Source organism: Hypomesus nipponensis, chromosome 8 (genome assembly GCF_054491055.1).
Source record: "Hypomesus nipponensis isolate SF chromosome 8, ASM5449105v1, whole genome shotgun sequence".
Classification (NCBI taxonomy): Eukaryota; Metazoa; Chordata; class Actinopteri; order Osmeriformes; family Osmeridae; genus Hypomesus; species Hypomesus nipponensis.
The window spans coordinates 9,146,562-9,173,059 of record NC_140368.1 but is presented as its reverse complement, the minus strand read 5'-3'; the positions used below and the strand labels follow the sequence as shown (position 1 = coordinate 9,173,059).

General features: G+C 45.6%; 1 protein-coding gene across 5 annotated transcripts; it reads left to right on the top strand.

The window, feature by feature from the left end:
- Nucleotides 1–1,101: 1,101 nt before the first annotated feature.
- Nucleotides 1,102–25,146, top strand: rbm33a (RNA binding motif protein 33a). 5 transcript variants are annotated; one of them, XM_084703005.1, is made up of 19 exons: nt 1,102–1,266; nt 3,132–3,213; nt 3,438–3,486; nt 3,904–3,977; nt 4,117–4,420; nt 6,454–6,591; nt 6,816–6,984; nt 7,331–7,542; nt 8,382–8,745; nt 9,907–9,968; nt 12,456–12,585; nt 12,978–13,330; nt 14,007–14,315; nt 14,557–14,856; nt 15,448–16,152; nt 18,482–18,661; nt 19,726–19,932; nt 20,291–20,379; nt 20,810–25,146. In XM_084703005.1, the coding sequence occupies exons 1-19, from the start codon at nt 1,248–1,250 to the stop codon at nt 20,856–20,858; spliced, it is 3,795 nt and encodes a 1,264-aa protein (XP_084559131.1). In that variant the 5' UTR covers nt 1,102–1,247; the 3' UTR covers nt 20,859–25,146. The 5 variants fall into 5 exon arrangements, with proteins under 5 accessions (XP_084559131.1, XP_084559132.1, XP_084559133.1 ...); XM_084703006.1 differs by having other exon boundaries at nt 3,129–3,213; nt 8,385–8,745; XM_084703007.1 differs by having other exon boundaries at nt 3,129–3,213; nt 12,978–13,318.
- Nucleotides 25,147–26,498: the final 1,352 nt, after the last annotated feature.

Below are 26,498 nucleotides of genomic sequence, written 5' to 3'. Positions count from 1 at the left end.
CCTCAATGAATAATATATATATATGTGTGACTTGAATAAAGATTGGCTTAACTACACTATTGACACTGAGATTAAAACAGCTACTTGTATAGACTGCAAGTGATCCCAAGATCATTAAAGCATATCAATATCAGCAACAGCTAAACGTTGGCTACATCAGCTGTCTACTGACCCCAGTATATTATGTCCAAACCTATGTGTATGTCCAATCATATGTGCGTGAATGATACAATTGGACTATTACATAACTAAGAGTTTGGCAGACTTGTATGGATATTCATTCTTTTCATGATGATGGTGATCATCTGTTATGCACAAAGGTTGGCAACATTTCTCCTAACTTTACTCCTTTTTGGCTGGTTGATGGGGTGATCCCACTTACAAGCCCTAACAATGGTAATTATGAAATCTAATTTACCATGTTTATCCAGCATAAGACAATGAGTGCAGATATATTCTGATAATATAAACACTATATTATCAGTAAAAACGTTCTTAAACATTATCAGTAAAAATGTCATAATTGTTCTTAAGTTTAAATGCAGAAATATAAAATGTTTTTTCTCAAAAATGTTGTTATTATCCATTTAGATCAGTTATATTGAGGGCCAAAAAGGTTATATTGATTTATCACCAAAATACAAATATTGAAACCAGTTCTGGGGATAGCGTGCACATCATTGCAATGTCTTGATACACACAATCAGGTCAAATGAAAAATCGAATAAAGAGAGAAGGAAAAATCCTGCAGATGAAGGGGTCAGAGTAGGTGACAAAATACGCCATTCAAAGTAAATTATATTAATGTATAATGTAATGCTGGCATCCAAATAATGTCTTACTGTTGCGGTTATACTACATTGACTGACAAAACACAGCATTTAGGCTACACAAACAGCAAAAACATCCTTCTACAGTCATCATCAATGGGCCTGTGTCACCTATCCACATACTCCAACCAAAACGCCAGATTTAAAAACTACTCAACCTAACCCAAGAGGGAGTGCTTTTTGACACCAAGAACTGACTTCTGATCGGTGCTAAGGACCACTCATTGTAGTTTACCCAGAATGCACCAGGGCTTTTTACCGTTCTGCCATGTTTATGCTCTGATTGTGGTGCAAAGCCCTGACGGTTCTACTACTAGCAAGCTGGTTGTTTGAAACCCAAATCGTAAAAATCTCAATGCATTTCTCAATCATATAGCCTACTATAACCCCTATACATCGTGGAAACGGTATTGCGTAATGGCGGCAAGTGCCCAAGGTAGGATTTTTCTATTTTCACGTCAGCTAAATGATAAGTAAACATGATAGCCTAGTTAGCTAGCGTAAGAAAGCCTGAACACAAGGCCTTGTAGCTTTAGCGTACCTGGCGAGAGCAGTGTTTGATAGCTAACGATGTTTTTTCTTGCTATTTAACATATACGTTCTGATGTAAAATGTTGCCAAACAAAGCAAGATTTGTATTTATCAACGAACATTGTTATTTCTGCCTTCATAAACGACCACTTGTGTGACTTATTTTTGCGCAGCATAACGTTAACAGCACGGCATATTATCGTCGTAGTTGAGCAAGATCTACTCTTACAGCAAGCTAGCTAGTAGAAGCTACCGACGTCTGTCTGGCTAGCAAACTTAAATCAATCTTCCTATTGTGCTGATTGCACTATTGCATTTACATAGGAGGATTGTGTGCGCCGTAAGTTACTGCATTTTGCACAAGGTAGTTTGATCTGTTTTTGTTCGTCAGCACGAGCCAACGTAGTGTACACTGAACTATCTAGCTGGCTTTCTCTGCTGGCTCCTACTGAGCTGCTGCTTGCTAGCAAGCGAGGCCTTCGTCTGGTCTTGTCTACTATTGTCATCCGCGCACCTATCAGTTCTGGATAGAAAGTTAATTTTGTAATTGGCTTAAGCGTCACCGATAAAAATGTGTCCCAACCGAATGTTTATTTGCCTATGTATAGGATTATTATAGGTAGTTTTTGAGAGCACACGATTTCTGCGAGTTTGTGTAATTGGTGCTATTTTCGGCTCGTTGCCTTGATCAATATTGTTTACTATCGTGGTCAGCTTAAGCATTAAACATTGCCTTGGTACCTAGCTAGCGAAAAAACTACTTTCAACGAATAGACCAATTATCACCCTAAACGAATAGACCAATTATCACCCTACGTCACACGACTGTCAAGCAGGCTCAACTGCGCATGTCGGCTGCAAAAGACGAACTTCTCCCGGGTCTATACGATTGCAGGGTTTACATTAACTTTTTGAGGCACTTGTCCATTTACGTTTCACTTGTCCATGCACAAAAGTCACTGTACCCCGATACCTTTAAATAGCCTGACCAAGTGACCAGGCAAAACTAGCCTGGCTAACGGAGGTCGCTTTCTCAGGCAAATGACAAATGAAACAGGCTTGGTTAAAGAAATTCGAGATGCTGGCTAGCAGGCTCGTATCTACAATAGGCAGTCCTCCCAGACGTTTCTGGTGTATAATGGCGTGAAATACAACATTGTGCCAGTGAGCGACCCGAGTCTGACTGATGCTAACGTCAAAACGGGGAGCAGTCTCACTCAGATTGTCAGATTTAAACAAATCACAAAAATAATCAGACCAGCTAGCTAAAAGCAGAATTCCCATATCTCTTGAAAGCTGCCCTGCTCGACTTTTCAGATGTAGAATTGACTGTAAAACTGTAAAATTATGAACTTTGTGACATGACATGAAGACACGGCTTCCACCGACTGTGCGATCTAGGACATTCTCACTGAAATGTCTAGACTTTCGTGATGATCCAAATCAAAATTCTGATGTGACAGATCAATGGGGTATGGCTTTCTCTCTCAAAGTCTGTCCTCCTCGACCTTTTTGGCCTTTTTAAATCTAACTATTTGTATGATCCGTGTGGTCCTTTTGCCGTTTTAAATGCTATCCTTTCCCGTTTTTCTGCAACCACATTGCGCGCGCATCCCGAATGTTTACAAACAAATAATTGGTCTATATAATTGCCCCGTGTTTTTTTCATATTTTCCAGCATGTCCCAAATTTAGAAGAAATTATATTAATTCCGTAAAGGCAATTGAACTACTCAAATTCACTATATAAGTCTTGTCTTTTTGATAGCAGATGATGGCTTTGATGAGTATGACAAACCAGGTGCTGAGAGGTCCCGCAGAAGAAGAGGAGAGGAGGATGACGATTTAGAGAGGTAAGTGTAGAGTTTGGGGTCTTAACAAATGTGGGATGCAAATATCTTGCGGGCCATAGTCTTGAGGCAGGCCGGGAAGGGAAATTTGCTGGATATTGGACCCCCTAAATCTTTAAATGTTCATTGTGTAACTGACAATGCAATATGCCTTGAGTCGCATGCAGTCTCTCTGGGTTTGTTTACTTCCTTGTAACCTATATTTTACTTTCTCTCCCTTTTAAAAGTGATTTTGAGGGTGATTTGTTGGCAGAAGATTGGCTGACATCTAAAAAAGTAAGACAAAACCACAAGCACACAATTTACCTTCATTTACAATGCAATATGACAAGGTTTAAGTGTGTTATTTGGTAATTGACGCATCCTATGTATCTGAGTAAACGGTGTAGAATGGAACAGCAGGCTGGTAGCAGGTGTCTCCTCCACAGGAGCATGTGTTGACGTGAACTCGGGAGGAAGTAGAGTTGTTGGAAAAAAAACGTCCTTAACCTGGCCAGGCTGTCTTCACCACATGGAAATTTAGTTTCCATTGGGTTTGATCAGACAGAAATACATTTTATCAAAAATTAATTAAAGGATGACTTGGCCGATGTGTCTATACATAAAGCCTATGGCTCATAGAAACAAATATGATAAACAACTGACCAAGTGGGCTTGCGAGAGATTGAATACAATCTGGCAATTTGATTTCAGAATCCTTCAGAGGGTTCAGATGAAGAGCTGAACGATGACCTTCTGCAGAGCGACGACGAAGATCAAAACATAAGGTTTGTTGACAGCATCTGCATCGACTATGTGGCCGATTCCTTGTCCGCATGATCTCCTCCATAGTGACACTCACATGTGTTGCTATGCTAACACCCAGGTTTGCCATTCACGTTTCTGTTTTTTTGTAATGCTTTTCAGCGGGCATGGCGTGAGCCTCAACGCCACACTGGGTGGTGGATGCCTTGACCAGCAGGTCAACACAGATGAGGCGGTCAACCTGGGGCAGGAAGGCTACGAGGAGGCGGAGCTGGGTGGCTATCTGCAGGAGGGGGACAATTACACCGGTGAGGAGGAGCAGGAAGAGTACATCGGCCTGGCCGACGACGCAGGACTGGCCGAAGACCAGATGGAGTACTCTGGAGAGCAGGAAGAGGTGGACCAGCTCTACCAGGACGAAGTGCTTGACATTCAAATCAATGAGCCCATAGATGACGAATTTCAAGTGAGTCATCCTTTCTTCCCTCAGCCCAGCCCGCTTCTTCCCGTCTTACTCCATTGTACCCTAAAAAAAAAAAGAAAAGAAAAAAGATAATGTCAATTTTCCCTCTGTGTTTTTTCCAGGGCCACATTTCAGATATATTCAGGGGGTTTGCCCCAGGGGATGTGGTTTGGATGGGGGTGAGGGGGGGGGGGATTAGATCCATTATCACCCTCCCGCAGTTTATTTATCTGCCCGCTGACAAAGTTTGCACTGACAGCTTGTTTGGCGCGGTGTAATGGCACTCGGTCGCTTGCTGAAAGGCCTGTGCCATTGTGACCTTGGGTCCTGCATCTTTGTCAGAGTTAGAGGCTGCTTTGTGCATGGAGAGATGTGCTGCCAATTGGACTGAGGTTAATGTGCCAGGGCTTTTATCTGGGGCTTTGACTTGATCTGATAAAGTCTCACATAGGTGAAAAGATTATTGACCCTCCTTAGGACATCACATCCAGTTTCGTAATGATTGATGCGATTTTCCCCCCATTTTATTCTTTTCCATTTCCCCCCTTTTCACCGCGGAATGGGAGGATGAGAGATAAGGCCGGATCCGTGTGCGATGTCTGTTACCGTCCATTTGCTGACACGCAATGGCGTTTGACACCTGACAAAGATGTATCGAGCCCATTTTTTTTTAACTTCTTTTCAAACAGATAAGCCGTTGACCTTTTTACTGTGGATGTGCAGCAGTTGAAACGCTTTGCGAGGGAATGCACATTTGTATCTCCTGTCCATAATAACGAAGTGTTTACAAGGTCACTTAACTGGCAAGGCTTAGCATTTCTGTTTGCTGTGGTATTCAGAGGTAATATGTGGAACAGTTTAAGGGATTATGGCATTCTTTTCCCTTGGGGCAATCTGCCCATCTATATCAGCAGTGTGGAGCAGTATTTTTCCTCCAGTCAGTTTGGGGGGTGCGATGGCAGGTTAATGGTGCAGAACACCAAACGCTGTCCCCCTGACCTCCAGCCTGACCTTGTTTAGTCATTTGACTCCTGTTATGAAGCATCATGACATGCCTTCAAATGATTTCTACATGCATTACCAGATGGTTGTGTGTTTTTGGTAAACATCTAGACCCCTTATCACACTCTAGAATCTTCAGAGTTGGACCCGTGATGTGTGCAGTTGGGGAAGGCGGTTGGCAGAGAGCTTATATCAAGATAGTTGAATTCTGAACTGCGTTGGGATTCAAACGTTGGAGCGAAGTAGTGGAAACTGTCGTGTCATACCTCGGTGTGTGTGTTTTAGTGTGATGTTCCTGGTGCCGACTCATGAATTTGCAGCCAGGCCCAACAAAGCAGTGATTTGTGTAGGAGTCAGTAGCTGATATTTTCACCATCACTGAAGCAGAGAGTAGGTTTTTATCTCTCCCCCCCCCCTTCATTTCTGTGTATCATGTCAAACATTTACATCTCATTGAATTTCAAATGCCGTCAGGAATAGTAATGAAGGCTTGCTCCCACTGTTATGGTAATGCCAAGGGGCTCAGTGGAACCCCCCCCCCCCTAGTTCCCGTATACACACAACCCCCTTCATAACATTTCAATGTTTTTCTTTATCTGTGCTCATTTTAAATTTATTGATACACTTGATTTATATGTAATTTTTTTTTTTTTTTACATTTGTGTTTATTATTTTTTTTTTGCTGAGACATGATCCCTCATTTAAATTATGCTAATTAAAATGTGTGCATAGTGCAAAACCTAAACTGTTAATGACTAGGGATATGGCCATGGTAAAACAGGATGTACAGGCGAAACTTACAAGATACCCTGCTGTTCTATAGTGATTTACAATAATGAGATAAGACTCATCCTTTGAATAAAATGTCCAATAAGCTCTGCTTAGCTGTCTCACTGCTTAACCCCCGGCATGTACGCTAAGGCTTTAGCACTCCATTGTTTTGAATGTTTGTATGTTGGTGAACAATATTTTGAGAGATGCGCTCAGAACTATACGACACAGCATTGACACTGGGGCCCTGTATGTGTGTTTAGGTTGATGATTACTCGACCAGCTTTGGCGATGAGCGACTGGAGGAGCAGGTAGAGGAGCAGGAGCAGGAGGAGGAGGAGGCACCTGAGGGGGAAGAAGAGGAGGCGGCCGACGGCTCCCAGTTCCCCGACACAGACGAGGTAGGCCCGCAGGTCTCCATGCCCCCTCCCAACAGTCTAATCAAGTCTCCCCAACTCCCCTAGTAACATTACTGCACACTCATTTGTCGTTGTGTTTGAATACATTTTCTGCCAAATTGGACAGACCCTGGTGTGAGTTTGTGGAGAAGTTGCAAAAAAAATGACAAAGAAAATAAAAGGTCTAATTGAAGTTCATGACAAAGGTGAACCTCCTTCCCTTTCAGGTTGAGAAGGAACAGGAGGCTGAGGAGGACATGAAGGAAGAGTCTGACGAAGAGGAGGAAGATGATGAAGAGTCCGGACGGCTGCGCTTCAAGACCGAGCGAAAGGACGTCAGCGTTGTGCGGCTGGCCGACGCAGCGAGCAAACGAAGAAACATACCTGAAACACTAGGTACATTTACTTACATTTTCCACTCCACTCATTGTTTCTGGACAGATTTCGGAAACCTTGGAATGGTTTTTAGTGTAGCACCTACAGTTGCAATACACTAGCACAGTGGTTCTTAACCCTGGTCCTCAGGGACCCCCTGTCCTGCATGTTATAGATGTTTCTTGGGACAAGGGGTCCTGTCCTGCAACCCCTGAGGACCAGGGTTGGAAACCACTGCACTAGCACATGCTAGACAGAACATACGGTATACTTTTAGCTTGTATATAACAAAGCCCTGAAGTCATTCCAGGGGTTCTTTTAGAGTGTGTCTGTGTTTTCTCTCTGATGGGTTCTCCTGCCCCACCAGAACTCTCCGAGGAGGCCAAAGCCGACCTGATGGAGTTTGAGGAGCAAGAACGCCAACGGAGGCAGGGGCGCTTCGGTGGTCGAGGAGGACGAGGAGGACGGGGAGGGAGAGGGATGTTTCCTGGGTTTGGGATGGGGGAATTCCGGGGTGGAGGAAGAGGAAGAATGAATGACCAGAGGATTCCAATGATGCCTCTACACATGGGCATGCAGGTACTGACTCGACCCTTTGCTAACTTTGACCCGCAGTAGCCTGTTGGTATGGTGGCGCATGGACACATTTTTCCTTCAATCAATAGTTTTACATTGGAAAAGCTTGAGATCTGCAAGTTGTTCACCCTTGTGTTGGATAGTTTACCTGTGTGTGGCACATTGCTCTTTTCCTATTGGCTTTTGAGATTGCTTGTTAGTGAACTAAGTCATCCAAAACCTCACTTCTCTTATCAGTGTTGATATATGGATTATACTCAATCGTTTGGCGAGGGTCCATTTAGTTGGCATTACACAAAATTAAATTTGTTCTTTGCATAGGATTTAGTTGCTTGCCCCCGCTTTTTGTTAGATATCTCGCCAAGCTCATAATCCGTTCGTTTAAGTTGCTCGTCCGTTCATGCAAAGCCTTTTATATCATTTCTGTCAAATGGAAAGTCAATTTAAAACATTTTTGAAAAAATAAGTGTAATTCTCCAAATGGTGCTGCTTTGCAAGATGATGAGGTATTGGACCCCAATTAGTTACCCATAACAAGTGTAGTAAGGTCTGAAGTGATTGAAGAAGGGTCTAATGGAATTTATGTCTTACTAAAACAGTTCTACTGCATATATTGATGCATACGTCTTAGTTGAGTTGTCTTTATTGATTGGAGATTTGAAAAAATGTTATGAAGTTATGTTGGCTGATTGGCTTGTCAAGAATAGGTTGTTCAGCTTATCAACTGAAAGTCTGGACCTCCAAGACACTCTGTCTGACTTGTGCTCTTTCTATCCTTATCCCTCCGTTTCTCCACATTTCTCCCTGCCTCTATCCATCTGTCCATTGACACCTCCAATTAGCAGTCTCTATCTAGAATGCCCCCTCCTCACCACCACCATCATCCTCATCATCACCAGCACCACCACAACACTCCAAACTCTCTCCTGGAACACGGAGGTCCTCTGGCCCAGCAGCCCCTGCAGCCCCTCATCCCCCCCCACATGGCCCACCGCTCGACCCCCACCCAGGGCTCGCCGGCCCGGCCGCAGATGGTTCCGCAGGCACGCGTGATGAGCTCCCCGCCATCCAGCAACCCCCACCCACAGCACCAGAGCCAGCAGCACCAGAGCCAGCAGCACCAGAACCAGCAGCAGGCTCCACAGCAGCCCAAGAACATCCACATCAACCCCCATTTCAGGGGCCCCTCCTCATCCCCTGCTCAAGGTAAGCCTGGAGCCCCTAGTAGGTCTCAGTCCCCATCAGTGCTGTGGGTTGGAGGTTGTTTTAGTGGGTTAGGACATTAAGGTAGACATTATATATATATATATATATATATATATATATATATATATATATATATATATATATATATATATATATATATATATATAGTGTGTGTGTTGTTTTTTTATTTTTACGATTGTGTTTTCATTGGTTACTTGGACTGTGGCTTGTGCAAGTTGTTGGGTTAAGGGCCCTATGCTGCCATTTTGGTTGGCAGTTATCCTTGAACTGCGCTGAAAGGTGTCTGGATTAGAGTGTCATGTTGTTGTTTGCCTGAATGACAAGTGAATAGGTCTGCCCGCCAGTAATGGGTTTATCCTCTCCTCCTTTTGGCGGCATCGCCATTTCATTCCCCCAGATGGGTTTATCTTGGCCTGTCTGTCGAGGCTGCAATTGAAATTTGTTAGCAAGGTGTGTGTGTGTGTGTGTGTGTGTGTCAGTGTCAGGGTAGGGAGGCGGCTGTTTCCTCCTCCTGTGAGGAAGAGTCCCACTGAAAGATCAGGGATTGCCTCCAGTCATGATTAATTGTATGTGTGTGGAGAGACAGACATCCAGCCGGTGTGTTTGGGTTGGGGGGAGGGCAGGATAACGGGATGCTTATTTCCTCTGTTTGGCACGTGTCCCAAACCTGATTTTGCAAATAAACCGTCCCTGAAATGTCTCCCATTTATTCCCCCAAATGTTATTGATGCCCAAAAAAAAAACACATTTTATATATTATGAATAGACGATGATGCATGTAGAATTGAGTGAAGTCTTAACCATTATGGATGAGGAAAGAATTTTTTGTGGCATGTCTTAACCTTTGTGCCTACCATGTGTATTCCATCATTGGGCTAAATCACATGCTTTTACAATTTCCTATGGCTGCTGGCTGCTTCCCAACAGTGTGTAAATGTGAGCACTTCTTGGAGGGGGGAATTTAAGACGCGTGCCTGTGTAACAGTGTTTAGCAGCGAAGTGTCTAATGGACTCCCCTCCTCCCTCTTTCTCCCCTCGCTCGTCCTGCTCCCTGCCCCTCCCCCTCCCATCTCTACCCACCATGCTCCTCCACCCCTCCCCCCTCTCTCCACCCCTCTCTCGCTCTTTCTCTCATTGCAGTGCCCTTGATGCCGCCTGCTCAGAGCCAGCCCAGACCTGCTGTGGGTCCTCAGAGGTTCCCTGTGAGTAGCAGCTGTCCCTCTCTCTCCCTCTCCCCCTGTCTCTCTCTGGCCTCCCATCACACGGTTAGCGTGCCTCTTTGTGAGAGCAATATCATTACGCCATTTAGGCCGGCCGCCCCAGCCAAATACTGTTAGAGCAAATCTGTAAACACACCGATATCGGGCTCCTGCTGCACAACTGGGCGGCGTTGATAGGGGCTCCAGGAAGCGGCGGCTCCTGGAGGTGGCCCCGGCGCCGGGAGGGGCTTAGAGAGTCACTCTTCATGGATGCACGAGGGCTAAGGCTACCACAGCCTGGCACATAATGGAATCCTGAAGCCACAAATCCAGGATGTGCTTCCAGTGGAAAAACAGCACTTTCCCCAAAAAAGTTTGTGTCCCGGAAGCGGACCAAATCTGAATAAAGACTGAAATACTGTATGAATTATTGAAGTACAGGGGCCTTTTTCAATGGAACTTGAGGCTACATTTGAAAAAATCTGGAATCGGTAGATAATATAAGGTACTTTTAGTATGGGAGTAACAAAGTAGCTATTCCAAAGATTACAGAAAGGCTTGTAAAGTGATTACTGAGTTTAGAATGGGCATGGGGGAACAAAATTCACTGCCAGCCAGTCATCCAGTTAGCCAAGTGTGCCTCAAGTTCTTTGGTCCTTCCAGCTAATGATGCTCTGGCATCAGGTGGCCGCATTTCTGACTGACACTCCTGCTAAGAGCTCTTTATATGGATTTATGCAAATTGACGATTGGGAAAATGGCTGCAACCAATTGCATTTTATGTGGTTTTTAACAAAACCGTTGACAAATGAGCCTGGGCCTTCTGTTGGCAAGTCAAATAAATATATATATATATAAATATATATATATATATATATATATATATAGATATAGATATAGATATAGATATAGATATAGATATAGATATAGATAGATAGATAGATAGATAGAAAGAAAAGAATCTCAGTCTGTGTCCTCTCAATGTCAATTTACTGATGCCTGTGTTGTCTCACGTGATGATGTGCAGAGATTGATGGTATGGGGTCTGACTGGGAATGGAAGGACTGTTGGTCCTCATCAGGTGGAGGGGGGTTGGAGGGGGAGGGGGGGAACTGGCCGATGTCTCGCACTGTCAACATTCCCCTGGTGTCAGTCATGTTTAAGACGGTAGTTGCCAAGAACACCATTTGAAAAAAATGCGGGTGATAAAACAGCAAGTTCCTGTATACCACCGGGCACCCAGTCATTCACAATCATCCATTATATCATTATCATGGAGTTCACTTGTTCAAGGTGAGAGGGATGAGTGGCGGACTCTGAGGCAACATTTCGCAAAGATTAATTCTTTTGTTCAATGTGTCTCAAGACAAATCGTCCCAAATTAATATCACTGCCTAATCCTTCAAATTCCATTTTATCAATGAATAATTTCACATTCGGCCCCCTCCCCCGGTCCATTGTTTGACATTTGTCTTAGCTAGCTTGATCTTTATCGCTGGATCAGTTACATATTGAGTACCTCTCAGACAGTTTTTTATCATCATCAAGGATTACCAGTCATGGGTAGGGGAGAAAGGGGGGGGGGAAGTGGGGAGCCAGGCCTTATCAAATGTGTTAATATCCTAATAACGTACTATGTAGACAGATACAACCCCAGCCTCCATTGTGCAAACAGGCGCCTGACCTTTTAGAAGCACAGCGATGGCGTCCGCAATAACAATGTGATCCTCTCTCATTCCTTCACCTCGGATTAAAGCCCCCATGATTAACTTTCCGTTAAGCAACTTTGCAGACCCCCCCCCCCTCTGAACACTGTCAGTCTGCAGTAGAATAAAGGTGGATTAAAGCCTCGATAGCATCTTAAGTCATTTACGGGGGGTTCGGTGGAAGTAAAGCACCCCATTTTGTGGAAGTGCCACGTGTTGAATGGAAGGTTAATTTTTCAACAGAGACGGATGTTTAAGAGAATAAAGGAGACAGCTATGAGGGGGGATTCTTATTCCGAAGAGGGATTAAAGGATCGTTATCTAGTTTTCCTTGGAAGGTAGCTAGGCGGACGGACGGACGGGGGGTGGGGGTGGTAGAACATACAAAAGCGGGGGGTGGGTGGATGAAACAAAGAAGTTAGCGAGCGCTGATCCTTGACTGAAGCGCGGGCGTCCTTGTACCTGACACATTAGCTGTCCGTATCAACAAAGTGGCACTCAGGATTAATGCAGGTTTTAGCCTTCCTTCATTCTCAGGGATTTCTGTCCTCTTCATATCGTCTTGCATATTGATGTACGCAAGACAAATCCTGTATAATACAGATGACCCCAGCCATTCAATTACACCAGACAACTACACACACACACACACACACACACACACACACAGTCAAATGAAATGGTGCGCTGCAAATGCCCACTTTGAATTTGTTTAATTTGTTTGTGATTGCTGTATTCCCCACCATGGGCTCTAATTCCTGAGTGTGTGTGTGCCTCCTGCCAGGGACCTGGGGACTTCCAGCAGCACATGCCTGGCAGCTTTGGCCAGCCCCAGCGGCCCCCCCATCACATGGAGCCCTGGAGGAACCAGCCCCCTCCGCCCCTCCAGGATAGAGAGCCTTTCTTCATTGGCGGTAGGATACATCCCTGCTGCTCACAAACACACACACACATCCTGTTTCCCCACATTGCACATAAAGAGGTTAACATATTTATCCTACCAGGCCTCACCACCTGTGCTTCACCATTAGTGGCACTTCATGTTATATGTATGTGTACATGCATACATTTCAATGAGCCACTATACATATCAATGCATATTTTGTCCTTTTCTTCTGCCGTTTCATGTCAAATGGCAGATGTTTAGTAGGCTATGGAGGTTACTCCATGATGATAGAGATGTATGGCTGTTTGTCTCCTGCCATACAACACACACTTCTGAGACGACAACTGATGCACCTAAACCGCCTGTCCAGCAACCGAACACCCTGACGTCTCTGTTCCCTGTTGTCCTCCCTTCCAACAGAGCCGCGGTTCCCAGGGCAACACATGTTCGACCACCCCAACTCCTCCCCTCTGATGAACAGCAACAACAGCCACCACCAGCAGGTACCCAGCCAGGGTCACCCTCCGTTCGGCCAGCCGGCCTTCAACCAGGCGGGCCAGGGCCCGGGTCCTCTGGGCCTGTTCCAGAGGGAGCCCCCCAGACCCAACCTCCCTCCCCAGGGCCACCAAGGCATGGGCGGGCTGGGCCAGCACGGTGGACCCCCCAACAACCGGCAGTTCATGGGGGGCCCCGGCCTCCGCCAGTCGTTCCCCCCGCAGCAGAACCCCTTTACCGCTCAGCAGCTTCCATTTGGGATGCAGGTACGGATGAGAGTAAGTGACCTATACAACCTGTATATAACCTCCATGCAGTGAATGTTTGGTGCTCCGCATGCCGTAGCCTCCCACGTCTGTGTGACGTGTGGATTGAGTGAAACTTTTAAATCCGTGTTAATCCCCGCGATATGAACTGGCGCAAATATGTTTTTGTTTTATTTGCTCACCATCCATCGCATTCCCCAGGCGTCCTTGCAATCCTACTGGAGCGCGCGTGCCGTTTATTGTTCTATTCATGAATGTCTCCAGGTTGGAGTCGGACTCGATTATTAAAATGTCTGAGACCCCTAATAATGAACACATAAATAAATGAGGCTAGTTTAATATTGGCGGCCACTGAAGCGTTCAGATGAAAGACTAATATTTATTATTGGAGTGAGACCCACAATCCCTTTCCAAAATGGGCTCCACGTGGAGACACAGGCAACAGTGCCCTCTAGTGTAGCGCTGTGGGCTGCATCCAGCAGGCTATATGAGGACACAGATTGGAGGTTAATCAGATGCAGAAAAAACATGAAATGTGTGTATCAGCCCCAAACCATTAGAGTTGGTCAACGAGAAAAGGGGCATAGAATCTGTGTATACGTCTTCATGCATACTCGCTCTGCTCTCGATTTCCTCTCCGTTTCTATTTTGTTGTTTTTGTTTATTTTCTTTGCTTGGTCGTCCGCAGGGCTTGATGCACGGCCCCCCTCACTCGCAGCTCTCGCGCCACGACCCGCCGCTATCCCATCAGGCCATGCACCACCAGCAGCAGCAGCAGCACCAGCAGCACCACAGACAGGACCTGTCCCAGCCGCCGCCCCACCTGCTTCCTCTGCAGCAGCAGCACCACCCCAGCGAGCAGCAGCAGCGGCCCATGATGCACCACTCCCAGGGCCCCTTCCAGCAGCAGCTACTCGGGGGCAGCCCCCGCCAGATGCCCCCGCAGTCCCAGAACCCCCAGCAGCAGCAGCGCAGCGCCCCCATCAGGCCCCGCATGGTGAGGCACAAGCCACTCACGCTTTCCTCACTGACAGAATAGCGGTGGTGGTTCTGTGGCAGTGTTTATTGTGTTTTGTAAAAAAAATGAAAAATAAACCTTTAACCACAAAACGAAAGCTGTTTTTATATTTTAGTATGTCTGTCTGCCTTTTCTCATACGTTTGAACGGCCTAGTAACTCAATCCAACGGTTTGACTTCACTCAAATAACTTTTTTCGTGTTTCTCTCTCTCCCGGCAGAGTAATCCCAAACAGATGCAGCTTCTTCCCCAGCGAAACAGCAACCTCCGCGAGCTTCCTGTCGCCACCGGCAACCCCGGCATGAACAGTGCCCGCCCCGCCTCCACACCCACCTCCAACGTCAGACCCGTTGCCAGGGCGGCGCCAGGGATGCGCCCGGGGCAGAACCTCCGGCCCGTGCCCGGCGGGGGCAGAGGCAGAGGCCAGCCCCCCACCAAGTCTCAGGCGACACCCGTGGCCCCCGAGAGAACGGTGGTGAGGAAGGAGATCCCGAGCGCCCCTCCCAGTGCCACGCCAGTCGTGAGTACCTTCCCTATTTCATTTTGGGTATTCACTTATTGCAGATGGACAGAATGTGCAGGATAATTTAGGAGTTTAGTACATTATAAAATATATATTTTTTACTGATTGACGTGTGGTAATGTCACAGCTAGTAGTTGGTAATTTGTAGCTAGTTTTAACATGGTATTGATGGCAGTGACATTTAGGTGACTGCCGACTTTCTGTATTGAAAGAAGGACACATTGTCCAGGCACTGTAAAGATTTAGCGTCGTGCAGTCAGTGACTCTGTAAAATAGAGCAGCCTGACACACTAGACTGGACTAAGCCTGTAATTAGTGCAATGAGCGGTGACCGGCGTTCATTAATGACCCAATCAGAAGGTTATTAATGGGGAGCAGCCTTGCATGAAGTCCATCAAAAAGAGAGTGGAAAAAAGAGATCAATACTGTCACATATTTCTCCGGGGTGTATCGACCCCCTGGTACAACTGCAGCGGCAACGCTGCAGTTTGTCGCTTCGAAACGGCGCTCGACCGCGCCTTTACCAACAGGCTGGAGGAGGAGAATGTTAACACGTGTGGCGTTTTTGTTTTTGATTTGGTCTTCAAGGACCCCGACGAGGACGAGGAGACGAGGCTGTACCGCCTGAAGATCGAGGAGCAGAAGAGGCTGAGGGAGGAGATCCTGAGGAAGAAGGAGATGAGGAGGCAGATGCAGGCCGGCGTCAGGAAGAAGGAGCTGCTCGATCGCATCACCAGCCAGGGAGCCAATCAGGGCCCAGGACAAGGTCCATTTTCCAATCAGAATGCAGCAGCACCGTATCCCCCCCAACAACAACAACAACAACAACAACAGCAGCAGCAGCCGCCACAGCAGAGGCAACAGGCCCCTTTCCCCCCTAAACCCCAGGTCCCCCCCCAGCAGGGTTCCCCCTTCCCACCTAACGGCACCCCACAGACCATCCAGTCCCGCCAAAACGTTAAGACCCGTTTGCAGATGGCCAAGGGTGGCCCGCCGCCGCAGCAGCAGCGTCCAGGGCCTGGCGGCAACCAGCAGGATCAGTGGCAGCAGCAGAGGAGGAATGCCCCCTTGCAGAACCCAGTCAGACCAGGCCCTCAGTTCCAGAGTCCCCAGGCCCCGCCGGGGAACATGCCCCTGCTGGAGGGCCCCGGGGCGGTCCAGGGCCAGGACCAGGCCCAGTTTCAGGGGAATAAATCCATCATGAAAAGGACTGTGATGCAGCGGTCCAACAGCGGTGGTAGAGAGACTCTACAGCCGCCACAGAAAGTCCGTGTGGTCAAGCTTCTAGGCGGGGTAAGATTTTCTTCAATGTCTGTTAATCTCACAATGGTTTTTTATTTTATTTGGTATTACATTTTTTATCACTTGCTCTGGACAGGGTGAATGATATTTGAAATATGCCATTTCATTTTGTTCTCATGTCCTGCCTTACACTTGATATTTCCATATGCAGCGTCCAGTTATCCCAAGTTCTACAACTCAACCAAACAAGTTGAACTTAACCAAAGAATTCACATATACTTTTTAAATGCCACTCATTCCCTTCGGAGGGTCCCTTCTCCCATCTCCAAACACTTGGAACCTATTACGACGTGACACCCAGACACGGCCCTGTCGTTTTGGCTTGAAGTGATCCGTAAAAGGGTCCTGTTTCCTCGCATGTTTTGTCCCGGCGTTGAAACTGACTTGACTACCGGGAAAGGCGCCAGTCATTAAAGTGAGCTGTGTGACATTTATCATAGTTCACTGCTCTTAAAGGTTGACGTCCTTGTTTTAAAAGACAAGGACAGGTATTCTCCTACGGAAGATAAAGACAAAGGGAGGTGTAAAACCTAATAGATGCCTGAACCCCAATCCCCTCCCCCTCCGCTCCTTTGTCCAAAGCTGATTATTTTGTTTTCATTTGATAAGTTGCTGCTTCTGCGATTTACTAATTAATCTCCATTTGCGGAATCACAAAAGGGGCCCCGTGTTTGAACCACACAGATTTGCGGTCGGACGTGGAGTGTGTGTGTGTGTGTTGGGGGTGGGGGGGGGGGTGTTAGGAGATGTGATAGTATTTGGATTAAGCTTTCTTCCCCGCTGCCCACCCCGTCCCAGAGAGTAACCCTGCACAGACAGGATATGCTGGCTGTCTGCAGATAGAGATAACCCAGGTTCAGGAACATTAATAGAAACCTGTGCCGAGCTATCTGAAGTGCGGCATCTTTCTGAGGGAGCCACGGAGGAAGAGCGAGGAAGGAGTGGAGGGGGTGGGGGGGGCCCGAAGGCCCGTGGCTGTGCTGAAAAGCGCGATCTTCTGATGCTCCCTCTTGCACATTGTTGGGCTGTCATCGACGGCAGCCCCTGACAATGTTATCTCTCTCTGTCTCTCTCTCCATCAGCCGCCCATCTCTCAGGTGCGAGTGCCAGCCTAAGGAATTGTCAATCCATCCAAACGGGCGGCGTAATTAATCTCTCTCTAACAGGGGGCGAGGCACCATAATACCTGTGTAATAAAAGAGTCGCTACTTTTGAGGATTTGGATTTGTATAGCTTAGTCACACAGATGTGAAGTGGGGGGGAGGGGGCAAATTACATTTTCATCCGGCATAACAACACGCAACACAAAAGCTGGCGGGGGTGGGGCGGGGGTGGGGCGAGGGGGGGGCGAGGAGGGGGCGAGGGGGGGGCGAGGAGGATGGGTAAGGAAGGCTGTGAGGAGGAGGAGGGGGGGGGCGGGATGGCTGAACACCAAGCCGATGTCACTCCAGTGTAATACAGCTTAGCAACTGATGGGCGCTATCAGGAGTGGTGATTTCTATAGGGACGATTAATCCATTTGTGGGCGGGGGTAGGTGTGGGGCGGACAGGTTCCACAGATAGCGGTGCTTCTTTACTTATTCCCCCCCCGCCCCACCTCCCTCGACTTAGTATTGATCTGTCACATCTCCGTGCGAGAAGGAGAACGCAACCTTCAATTCCTGTTCTGCCCCGCCACAGCCTCGACTGTGACTTTGTTCAGTAATGAGACCACCTCACCTCACCCGGCAGCCTCTACCAGACAGCCTCTACCAGACAGCCTCCTTTTAGCTGCTTGTTGTAGCTGAACCCCACTTGCACTACTTACAGCTCAATATGGATCCGTTATGTCCTCCGACAACAATTTCAAAATGAGCAAAAGCAATCAGTCTGAGTTTTACTATCCATATCGAACTTTGGTTTCGGCATATCAACCTCGTTAAAGCTCGGTGGATACGTTAAAGCCTCAGTTTGATATTTCGAATTGGTTAGCTGCAGAATGGGCCATCAAATATGTAATTAATTAGCGTCGGCATGAATGTGGTCCGCTTAGACAAAATACACTCCACATCGAAAATTCCAGGTCAAACAAAAATGGCAAATCAATTCAAAATATCGCAAGAATGCGATTTATATGATGGCTTATATACACAATACAACAACCAGACATTGAATTTACTTAAATTCAAATTTAAGTATACCGCGGTTGAAACCGTATAGCCAAATCTCTCCCGGTAGACAAATGTCTACCTTCGCACGATATATACCGTCATACTGCCCAGCCCTACTGTCGGTTGAGCAACCAGTCATTTACATATGCTGATCACCCCCCCTTATCCAGGGAGGAGACGGGCCAGACGCCTGCGACCCCCTGCAGCAGCAGCCCCTCAGGCCAGGCCCCCCTCTCCGCCAGGGGCCCCTGAGGAAGATCACCCTGGCCAGCCCTCCCGGGGAGCAGCTCCAGAGCCTTGCCACGGCCCTGGAGGCCAGAGGGGGCATAGGCAGCCCGCAGCCAAACAGGGTAGGGCGACTCTCTCCCAAGTGTTGTTTTACCATCAAGCATACTGTAAATGGGATGCATGAGGAAGGTACTCTGAGAGTGAATGCAGAACAGTGCCTTGAATGAGTCCTGCTCTTAGCTCCCGGGTGCCGTTGGGTCCGGCGGCGTCGGGGCAGACCCAGCCGTGGAGCGGACGGCATGATCGGACTGGACGGTTTGCCAGGTGCTGTGATATTGACCTGCAGAGAACGGCATGACACGGGAGCGGGGTGCCACACGGGGTCTCTCCTGGTCTCTCCTGCACGCCTGTCACAGCCAGGCGCACGGTGTCCCATCGGACAGGGAGAGGCAGCCACCATGACTCTCTCTACCTCTCCTTCTCTCTCCCTCTCCTCTCTCTCCCTCTACTTCTCTCTCTCTCCCTCTCCTCTCTCTCCCTCTCCTCTCTCTCCCTCTACTTCTCTCTCTCTCCCTCTACTTCTCTCTCTCCCTCTCCTCTCTCTCCCTCTCCTCTCTCTCCCTCTACTTCTCTCTCTCCCTCTCCTTCTCTCTCGCTCTCCTTCTCTCTCTCTCCCCCTCCTTCTCTCTCTCCCTTTCTAACGTGCTCATCCTCCCCACTTCTCCTTTTTCTGTCGCTCTCTCTGCCTCCTCAACGTTATGTTCTGCTTCTTTGCCTCTCTCTCATATCCCCCCCCTCTTTCCTGAGGTCTCTCTCTGGGGTACTTCTTCTTCTCCTCCTCCTCCTTTCCGGTTGAGGGATGCCACCATTCACTCCCAAGTTCCTGTAAAGATGCAACAGATGCCTGCACCGAGATCTCACCGTGTTTTGACGTTGATGCTCAATGTAGAAATAAGCTAACCAGAAAATGAAACTCCCCTTCCCTATTTTCTCCCAAACCTTGATTGTGGAGGGGTAAAGACAAACCCACAGGCTTGTGGAACGGTTGTCCCTTGGGATGTGTCACATGTTGACTTCAAGGCTGAATGTGTAATTAGAACATCGAGTTATCTCCCTTAAGCAGGGCTCTTACAATTGTTGTCTTTTCCCCTCTATTCCCTCTTTCCCTCTCCGCCTTTAAATGCAGGTGGTGGTTCCGGGTCGGGGCCGAGGCAGAGCCAGAGGCAGAGGGGCAGCGAGCCCCAGTCCGATTGGCCGGGGCCGAGTAATACCCACGAGGCCGAACCAGAAGTCCCCAGAGGGCCAGTCCAGCACTGTATCCATCGAGGGTCTCTCTTCCTCCACCACCGACACTCAGCTCAGGAACCTGCTCCACTCTATCGGACCCATCCAGGTAAGACTGCTCACCACTGCTCTGAGCTCTTCCGGTAGGACCCTGGTCCACCTTCACACAGCCCTGCATGGTGAAAATGTCGGCACGGAGATTTTTGTTTGAACAGTGGTGTATACTGTTGATTTCTTGCATCTCTCGCACGCTAGTCGATTTGTCTCACTTGTGGTCCTCTAGCGCCCTCTGTCTTTTCCTTTGAACGTTCACCAACGTTTCCTTATCGCCAACCCCCACCCTCACTCCCTCTTGTGGACAAAATGGCCTTCAATTGTAGTAGCTGACTCCCCATGCCCCCCCCCCCCCCCTATCAACGTCAAAATATCGACTGTCCCTTAAAAAAAGCCCCTTTAAATCTCTGCAGATGTTCAAAATGCTGCCCCAGCAGAGGAAAGCCATCGCCAAATTTGTCAGTCCCCAGCACGCTCACAGCTTCCAAGTCAGCTTCAACAGGTAAACTCAGTCTGCTTCCTTCTGCCCTCTATCCCAGTATTCTGTTTTATAGTCAGTCAGGCGGTGACCGCGCACTGTTGATCACAAATGTGTTTTCCAGACACCATTACAATTTTTTTACAATATCATGTCGTCAACAAGAAAATCAGTTATGAACATATATTTATATTATGACTCATCTGTGATTTTATTTAACAAAAATAATAATATTCAATGCCAAGTCTGTCTATTGAAGGCAGCAACTCAATTATGAGTTGGCTTTAAACCTTCTGAGATTTGTCAGTGGATATATAGGCATCCATGTCACAGTGATATGGAGGATGATCCGATTCATTCATGAACATGAAAGCAGTCGATTGCACACGTCCAGTCATTCCATTGTCTGTCATCGCTGCGGCTCACTTAAGACTCCTCCTTTTGGTCACCACAGGCACATGATAGATTTGTCCCACATTGACGTGTCGCTGATTGACGGCTAAGGCGCGAGGGATCCGATGCAGGACGCGCCACACGCACACGGCCCTGCCCCGCCCGCCCGCCCGGCAGGCACGCTCCCTACGTGTACGAGCAGGTCGCTAGCACACGGCCCTCTGGCACACTACGTCAGCTGGCCCTTCCTCAGACAAGCACCTCGTCCCCCTCGTACAAGCGCCACTCATCCATCGTCTGCCACAGTCTGCGGAACAAGGAAGAAAATGCCAGCAGCATGTTTTCCTACCCGACAGGACTGTAACTGTTTATGAACACACTGGAAGAATATCTGCTAGATTGACACTCAGCTCTACTGATGCAGGTTGTGGAAGAAGGTTTGATGAAATCTCTTGCACCCTGTAGAGACGATAATAAGCTGTGCCTATCGACACCTGATAATGGTTGCTCCCTCTCTGTGCCACCCGTCAATAACGATTGACTTGAACAAAGTAGGTCTCCAGGAAAGAGAATCATTTGGGTGTAACGGTTTTGCGTGGGTTGTTGAGATGAGGCTCCCGTGTTCATGTTGCGTACAGGCGTTGTTGCGAGAGGAGTGCTGTCTTCCTGCTTGCATGTTTTTTTTCCCCCACTCCCTGCAAGTGTTACCTCCTTCCTGTAGGTGGCAGTATCTTATAGTGAACCTGGTCTTCCCGTTTGGCATCGACAGACTGCTTTCAAGGCAGAGAACGTGTTCGAGATGTCCAGAGAGAGGGTGGGCGGGGGGGGGTCATTGAACAGCCTAGTGGAGAACATTTGAGATGTTAATTGCGACTTAATGCACCCGTAGTTATGGTTAATTACTTCTTGCAGACTGTATCTCTCCTGTATCTTTTTTTCAACTGGTATTCACAGAGTTAAGACAGCAATTCTGTCTCACTGCCCAGCAACCTTTACCCAAATTACCTAATAATAGACATTTTGGTAGATATCTCTAGTTTGTTATTCACTCACGTTCAGTGGTAGGGCTACATTGACTACCCAGTGCCTTTGGCTGTAGCATTCCTTAATAGCGGATTCTGGATCTTTGATAATTGAATTAGGACTTTTAGCTGTTTGAACTGGAGAACATTTGTACAAAATCTAGATTTTTCTTTTTCTAGACATAATTTTATGTTTTCAGAATCATTGTCTACCTTTGATTAGTGGGCATTTAGACTTCAAGCACGCATGTTTGAGTAGGCTCTGTTCTGTAGACAGGTTTTAAAGGTTACATATTTAGAAGTGGTGGTTAGGTCTAGATAGCATCTATGGCAGAATAAGTTTAAAGAACAGGGATTTCCCAATATAAATTGCAACTAGTTTGTAGTTATTTCTGTTGAAATATGATTGTGGTGATTTGTTATGGAGTAAGGGTTCTATGAATGGTTCTACTTCTATTTAGGGTTGGTGATTTGTGTTGGTCCATTCAGGAAACAGTTGAAATTGTTTTGGAGTTAATTGTTTAAGCAGGATGGTGTTTTGAATAGCTCATATATAGACAAAACATGCCCATCTCAAATAGGAAACAGTTTTTAATTTGTGACATAGTACAAAGCAGCCAAGCAACTGGTACGGATAACAGAACATATTTCACTTCAACTTCAGGCATTTGTAATGACAGTCATTAGCTAACAGCACTTTCCAACCTCAGAAAATGTTAATTTAATCAGAATCTATTAGATTTTTTATTTGACCAGAACTAGAACTTGTGCCAGTATCCAGCCAGTCAGACAAGGCCATTTCCATATACAATTCAATTTAATATACTCAAGTTCAGCTTGGACCCACACTTAATTTTTCTATCCAACGTTTTTTTGCTAACAAGATAATCCACAGAACTCTTAACATCAGAGTCTGATCGTTATAAAAGTCATAAAATTTAGCAACTTAACATCCAGTGGCAACAATTTATCATGCATTTAATAGTGCGGGGGCAACCATTATCCATATATTAGTGATCATGTATATAAAACCATAACTTTCACTGTGTTTATCAGTGTTCTCATGTGTATACAGTATGTGCTTTGATGTATGTATCGAGTTAACTTTTTATATATATGAATAGTGTCCAGACGTTGATCATTTTACAAACATTTAATTTGTATGTAGAACCAAAAAGCTAAGACTGGACCACATTTCTGTTAATAGGCGTTTGAAGACATTTTAAAGGTAAAAATTAAAAAAAATAAACAACTGGCATATATACCATGAAAATACAGGTATGTGAAGCCGATTAACTTCTAGCCCACAATGTTTGTGTGTTTTAATGTCCTCGTTTCTGGTTGCTTTAAGGCAAATGGCATAGTACTTGTGCCTGGCTTGTTTTTGGTGTGATATTTTTTAATAAGGTCCTCACTGTTTGCTTGGTAATGTGTCCTGCACTTATTCCCGGTGTTTTGTGTTTTTACAAAGACCTATTTTCCACATACCATGGGATACTGAGTCTGAATAAGATTAGAGCTCTTATCTGGTGACGTGCATTTCACTCTAAAACGTACACAATTTTGGGCGACTTATCCAAGTTGCGATATAGTCTTTAAGAATTCTCATTTTTAGCGCAATGAGGATTTTTTTGTAGGGATATGCAAGTGGATTTGATTACATGTTTGGACAAAATTGATGTCCTCAATATTCCTAATTTCTTCACAAACGTGCATGCAAACACACTCAGATTTGACTATTTTCTTTATATCTCACATTACATAAAAGTTCTCTTGAATTTGTAAGTTAGAGCAATGCATTATATTAAATACAGTTAATTGGTTTGGTTTGTCACTTGATCACATGGTTTAACTTAAGCTTTTGACTTGGACGTTGTTTTATTGTTTTGTTTTTGTTCCTTTTGTGTTGATATTTTAAATTTGTGAGGTCTTCATTTTTCTTAAAAATATGGTCAACCTGCACTTACTGTAACAATACCTAGCACTTAAATGTTTGCATTTTGAATAGGTTTAAATATAAATGGCAATCCTATGGATTTTCTTAGTATCGGCAATGCCACTTAAGTCATGTTATAAGACTAGTTGTCTTACAACGGCGAAAACAGGTTCATATTGGATCTATTTGTACTCTGTTTTAAGGGATTTATTATTGTGTACCAGTTTGAACTGGACATTCCATATCCAGTAGTGCAAGTTCTGAATCTTAATAATTAAGTTGGATCAAGACTATGCTTCAAGTTACAAATTAATATGCTAGTAGTTGTGGATATCCCCTTAATTGCTAACTTTGTTACTTGATAAGAGTTTTCTTTTAATTATTTTCTCTACAGTATTTTAAATATTTTTCCACTAGGTACCTCGGAGGGGATACAACGTTGGAGGGTGTTTTGTACTTTTTTTTACAGGGCCGTGGAAAAGTAACCATATGTCTTTTCTTCATAGGTTGGATTGTTTCACACTTAAAATGTATCAAAGCAGGATCAACATTTTACTGTTTAAAAAATGATGCACATATATTTTCTTATTCAAATATTAAATCAATCATACATTTGGCATTATGAACTAACTGATAATGCAAAATTTCTAGTAATTTTACAGGTTTTCATATAGCAGATTCTGTATTTTGTATTCCAAGCTTTGATCCTGCTTTGATATCCACAACTCCCATGTCTGATGTGTATAACTTATTTCATTGCAGGTGAAACAGTCCCACGAGAACACCACTGACTTGTTTTTCCTCCTTCAGTATGGGACCAACACAGAAGCATGGCCAATAGGCCGGATTCTGGTTGGGTTCCCAACAACCACTATCCCCCGCTTCCTTCCATTTCCCATCTCTAACTTTTAACCAATGTCTTTTTTTCTTGTTGCTGCTTCTGTTGAGCCAACTCCAGCCCTCTGTACCAAGCGGGGGGGGGAATGGGTATGCCAAGGGGAACTTGCCAGGATTGCCCATTGTGTGTTAGCTCTATGGATGGAAGCCATTCCATCATAGTGACGACACCAGTGGGGATGGCGGGGGGGGGGGGGTGTCACCTGTCTGACACTATAAGCCACAGGGTTCTTCTCAGCCCCAAGTCAAGTCAACTCTGCTTAGCGCTCACTGTTTGGTCGGATTTCGAGAAAGACAAGATTCCTAGAAAGTATTTCCATGCACCTGATAATGCTAATCAATGACTTGAGCCTGTTGTGTACCACGACCAGTGTAGCCACAAGGCTGTGTTTACTACTGTGATGTAAGCAAATGTTAATGCAACACTGTTGTACTGTTTCAACACCAAATTTGCAATAACTTCAATGAACCACAATGTACTACACTGTTGAAATGTTTAATGGCATGGTCAATTTTTGAAACAATAAACTTAATATTTAGAAATGTTTTCCATCTTGCTTTTATTAATAGATTACATAAGATTCGAGATCATCAGAAAAGACGAGCTTGTTTGTATAATGTTTTTAGTTTAGTGGAATAAAAAGTCACTGCCTTTCAAAGAGTTTCATTCTATACAGATATGTTTCAGAGTAGAAAGGAGATCTACAATTTGCCATCACATAGAGTTATACAACCTGCTCATCCTTAATGGTGAATCGGAGATGCCTAGTGGTGGTCACCACCAAAAACCTCAGTCTCTTATGATTTGGCAGTAGTACAGAAGGTGGTGCCTACATTCACCCAGCATGTATTTATCCAAGACTCCTGACTACTCAGTTAGCTTGGAAACAGGTTTTTGGTTTTCCCACAACGCCAGACTTCTCACATTTGCAAAATGTCAACATGTGTAGAAGCTGTTCTTCCACCTCTCCCAGGGCAGACGTGAGGCCCTCGGAGGAGGGATTACAAGAAGGCTTCTATTTACCTGCTCTGTGGAATGCTTTCGCCTCGCCGCTTTTGTGTATCTCCCCCCAGAGACCCAAGGTCACAGCTCTGGAGGAGATGCTTTGTCTCCCTGCCAGTTTCCACCCTCACAATATCAACAACAACACACAATGTGGAGGAGACTTGAGAGAAGGAAGTGGAATTCCTGATCATGTTGCAACAGTGTTCAGAAACTTGCCTGTCTCTTTAACCTTAGTGCAGGGGTTGTGCCCCCCCCCCCTCTCTGTTTTCACTTTGATTTCAAAGTCTGTGCAGACACCAAGTGTCTTATAGAATTGTATGTACCTTTTAATACTGAAAGTGTAGACTCCAGTTCAATGCAAAGTATTGCTATTCAAAACAGTTTGCGTTTTTATTAGTATCTGCTGAATCATCAAGGCCCATTCAAAGTAATTTTCTCACAATATTGTAACTATCATGCAATTTAATGTGAGATACAATGTCATCCAAAAGTGTAACATTTAACGGATTTTGTTTTAAATATATAACAGCTAAATGTCCTTCCACATATTGCTGTTTTACCAAATTGAAAGCGCTAGTCTGATTGGATAATAGCCAGTAATAAACACTACTGCCACAAGATGTCGCACTTGCAGAATTTATCAGAGACTGTCTCATTGACAGACTGTACAGCTTTTGAGTACTAGATGTAATCAGGAGAATGGGTTTGATAGACCGGGGTTTTTAGTGATTCTATTGTAAAGTCTAGGCTTGTTCTGTTCTTGTAAGAAGCATTGGATTACTTTGGTAGTAATATGTGTCCATATATGTCTGGAATATAAGTCACTGCACTCCAGCCAAATACTTGCAATAATGTTATACAAACTGTCCATGCCTTTTCAATTCAAATG

What these genes read in the sequence shown, in the direction of transcription:
- rbm33a (XM_084703004.1), top strand. An exon ending in GAGGATGACGATTTAGAGAG is followed by an intron (nt 3,214 to 3,437) that starts GTAAGTGTAGAG and finishes CCCTTTTAAAAG; the next exon opens with TGATTTTGAGGGTGATTTGT. An exon ending in TGGGTCCTCAGAGGTTCCCT is followed by an intron (nt 9,969 to 12,455) that starts GTGAGTAGCAGC and finishes GCCTCCTGCCAG; the next exon opens with GGACCTGGGGACTTCCAGCA.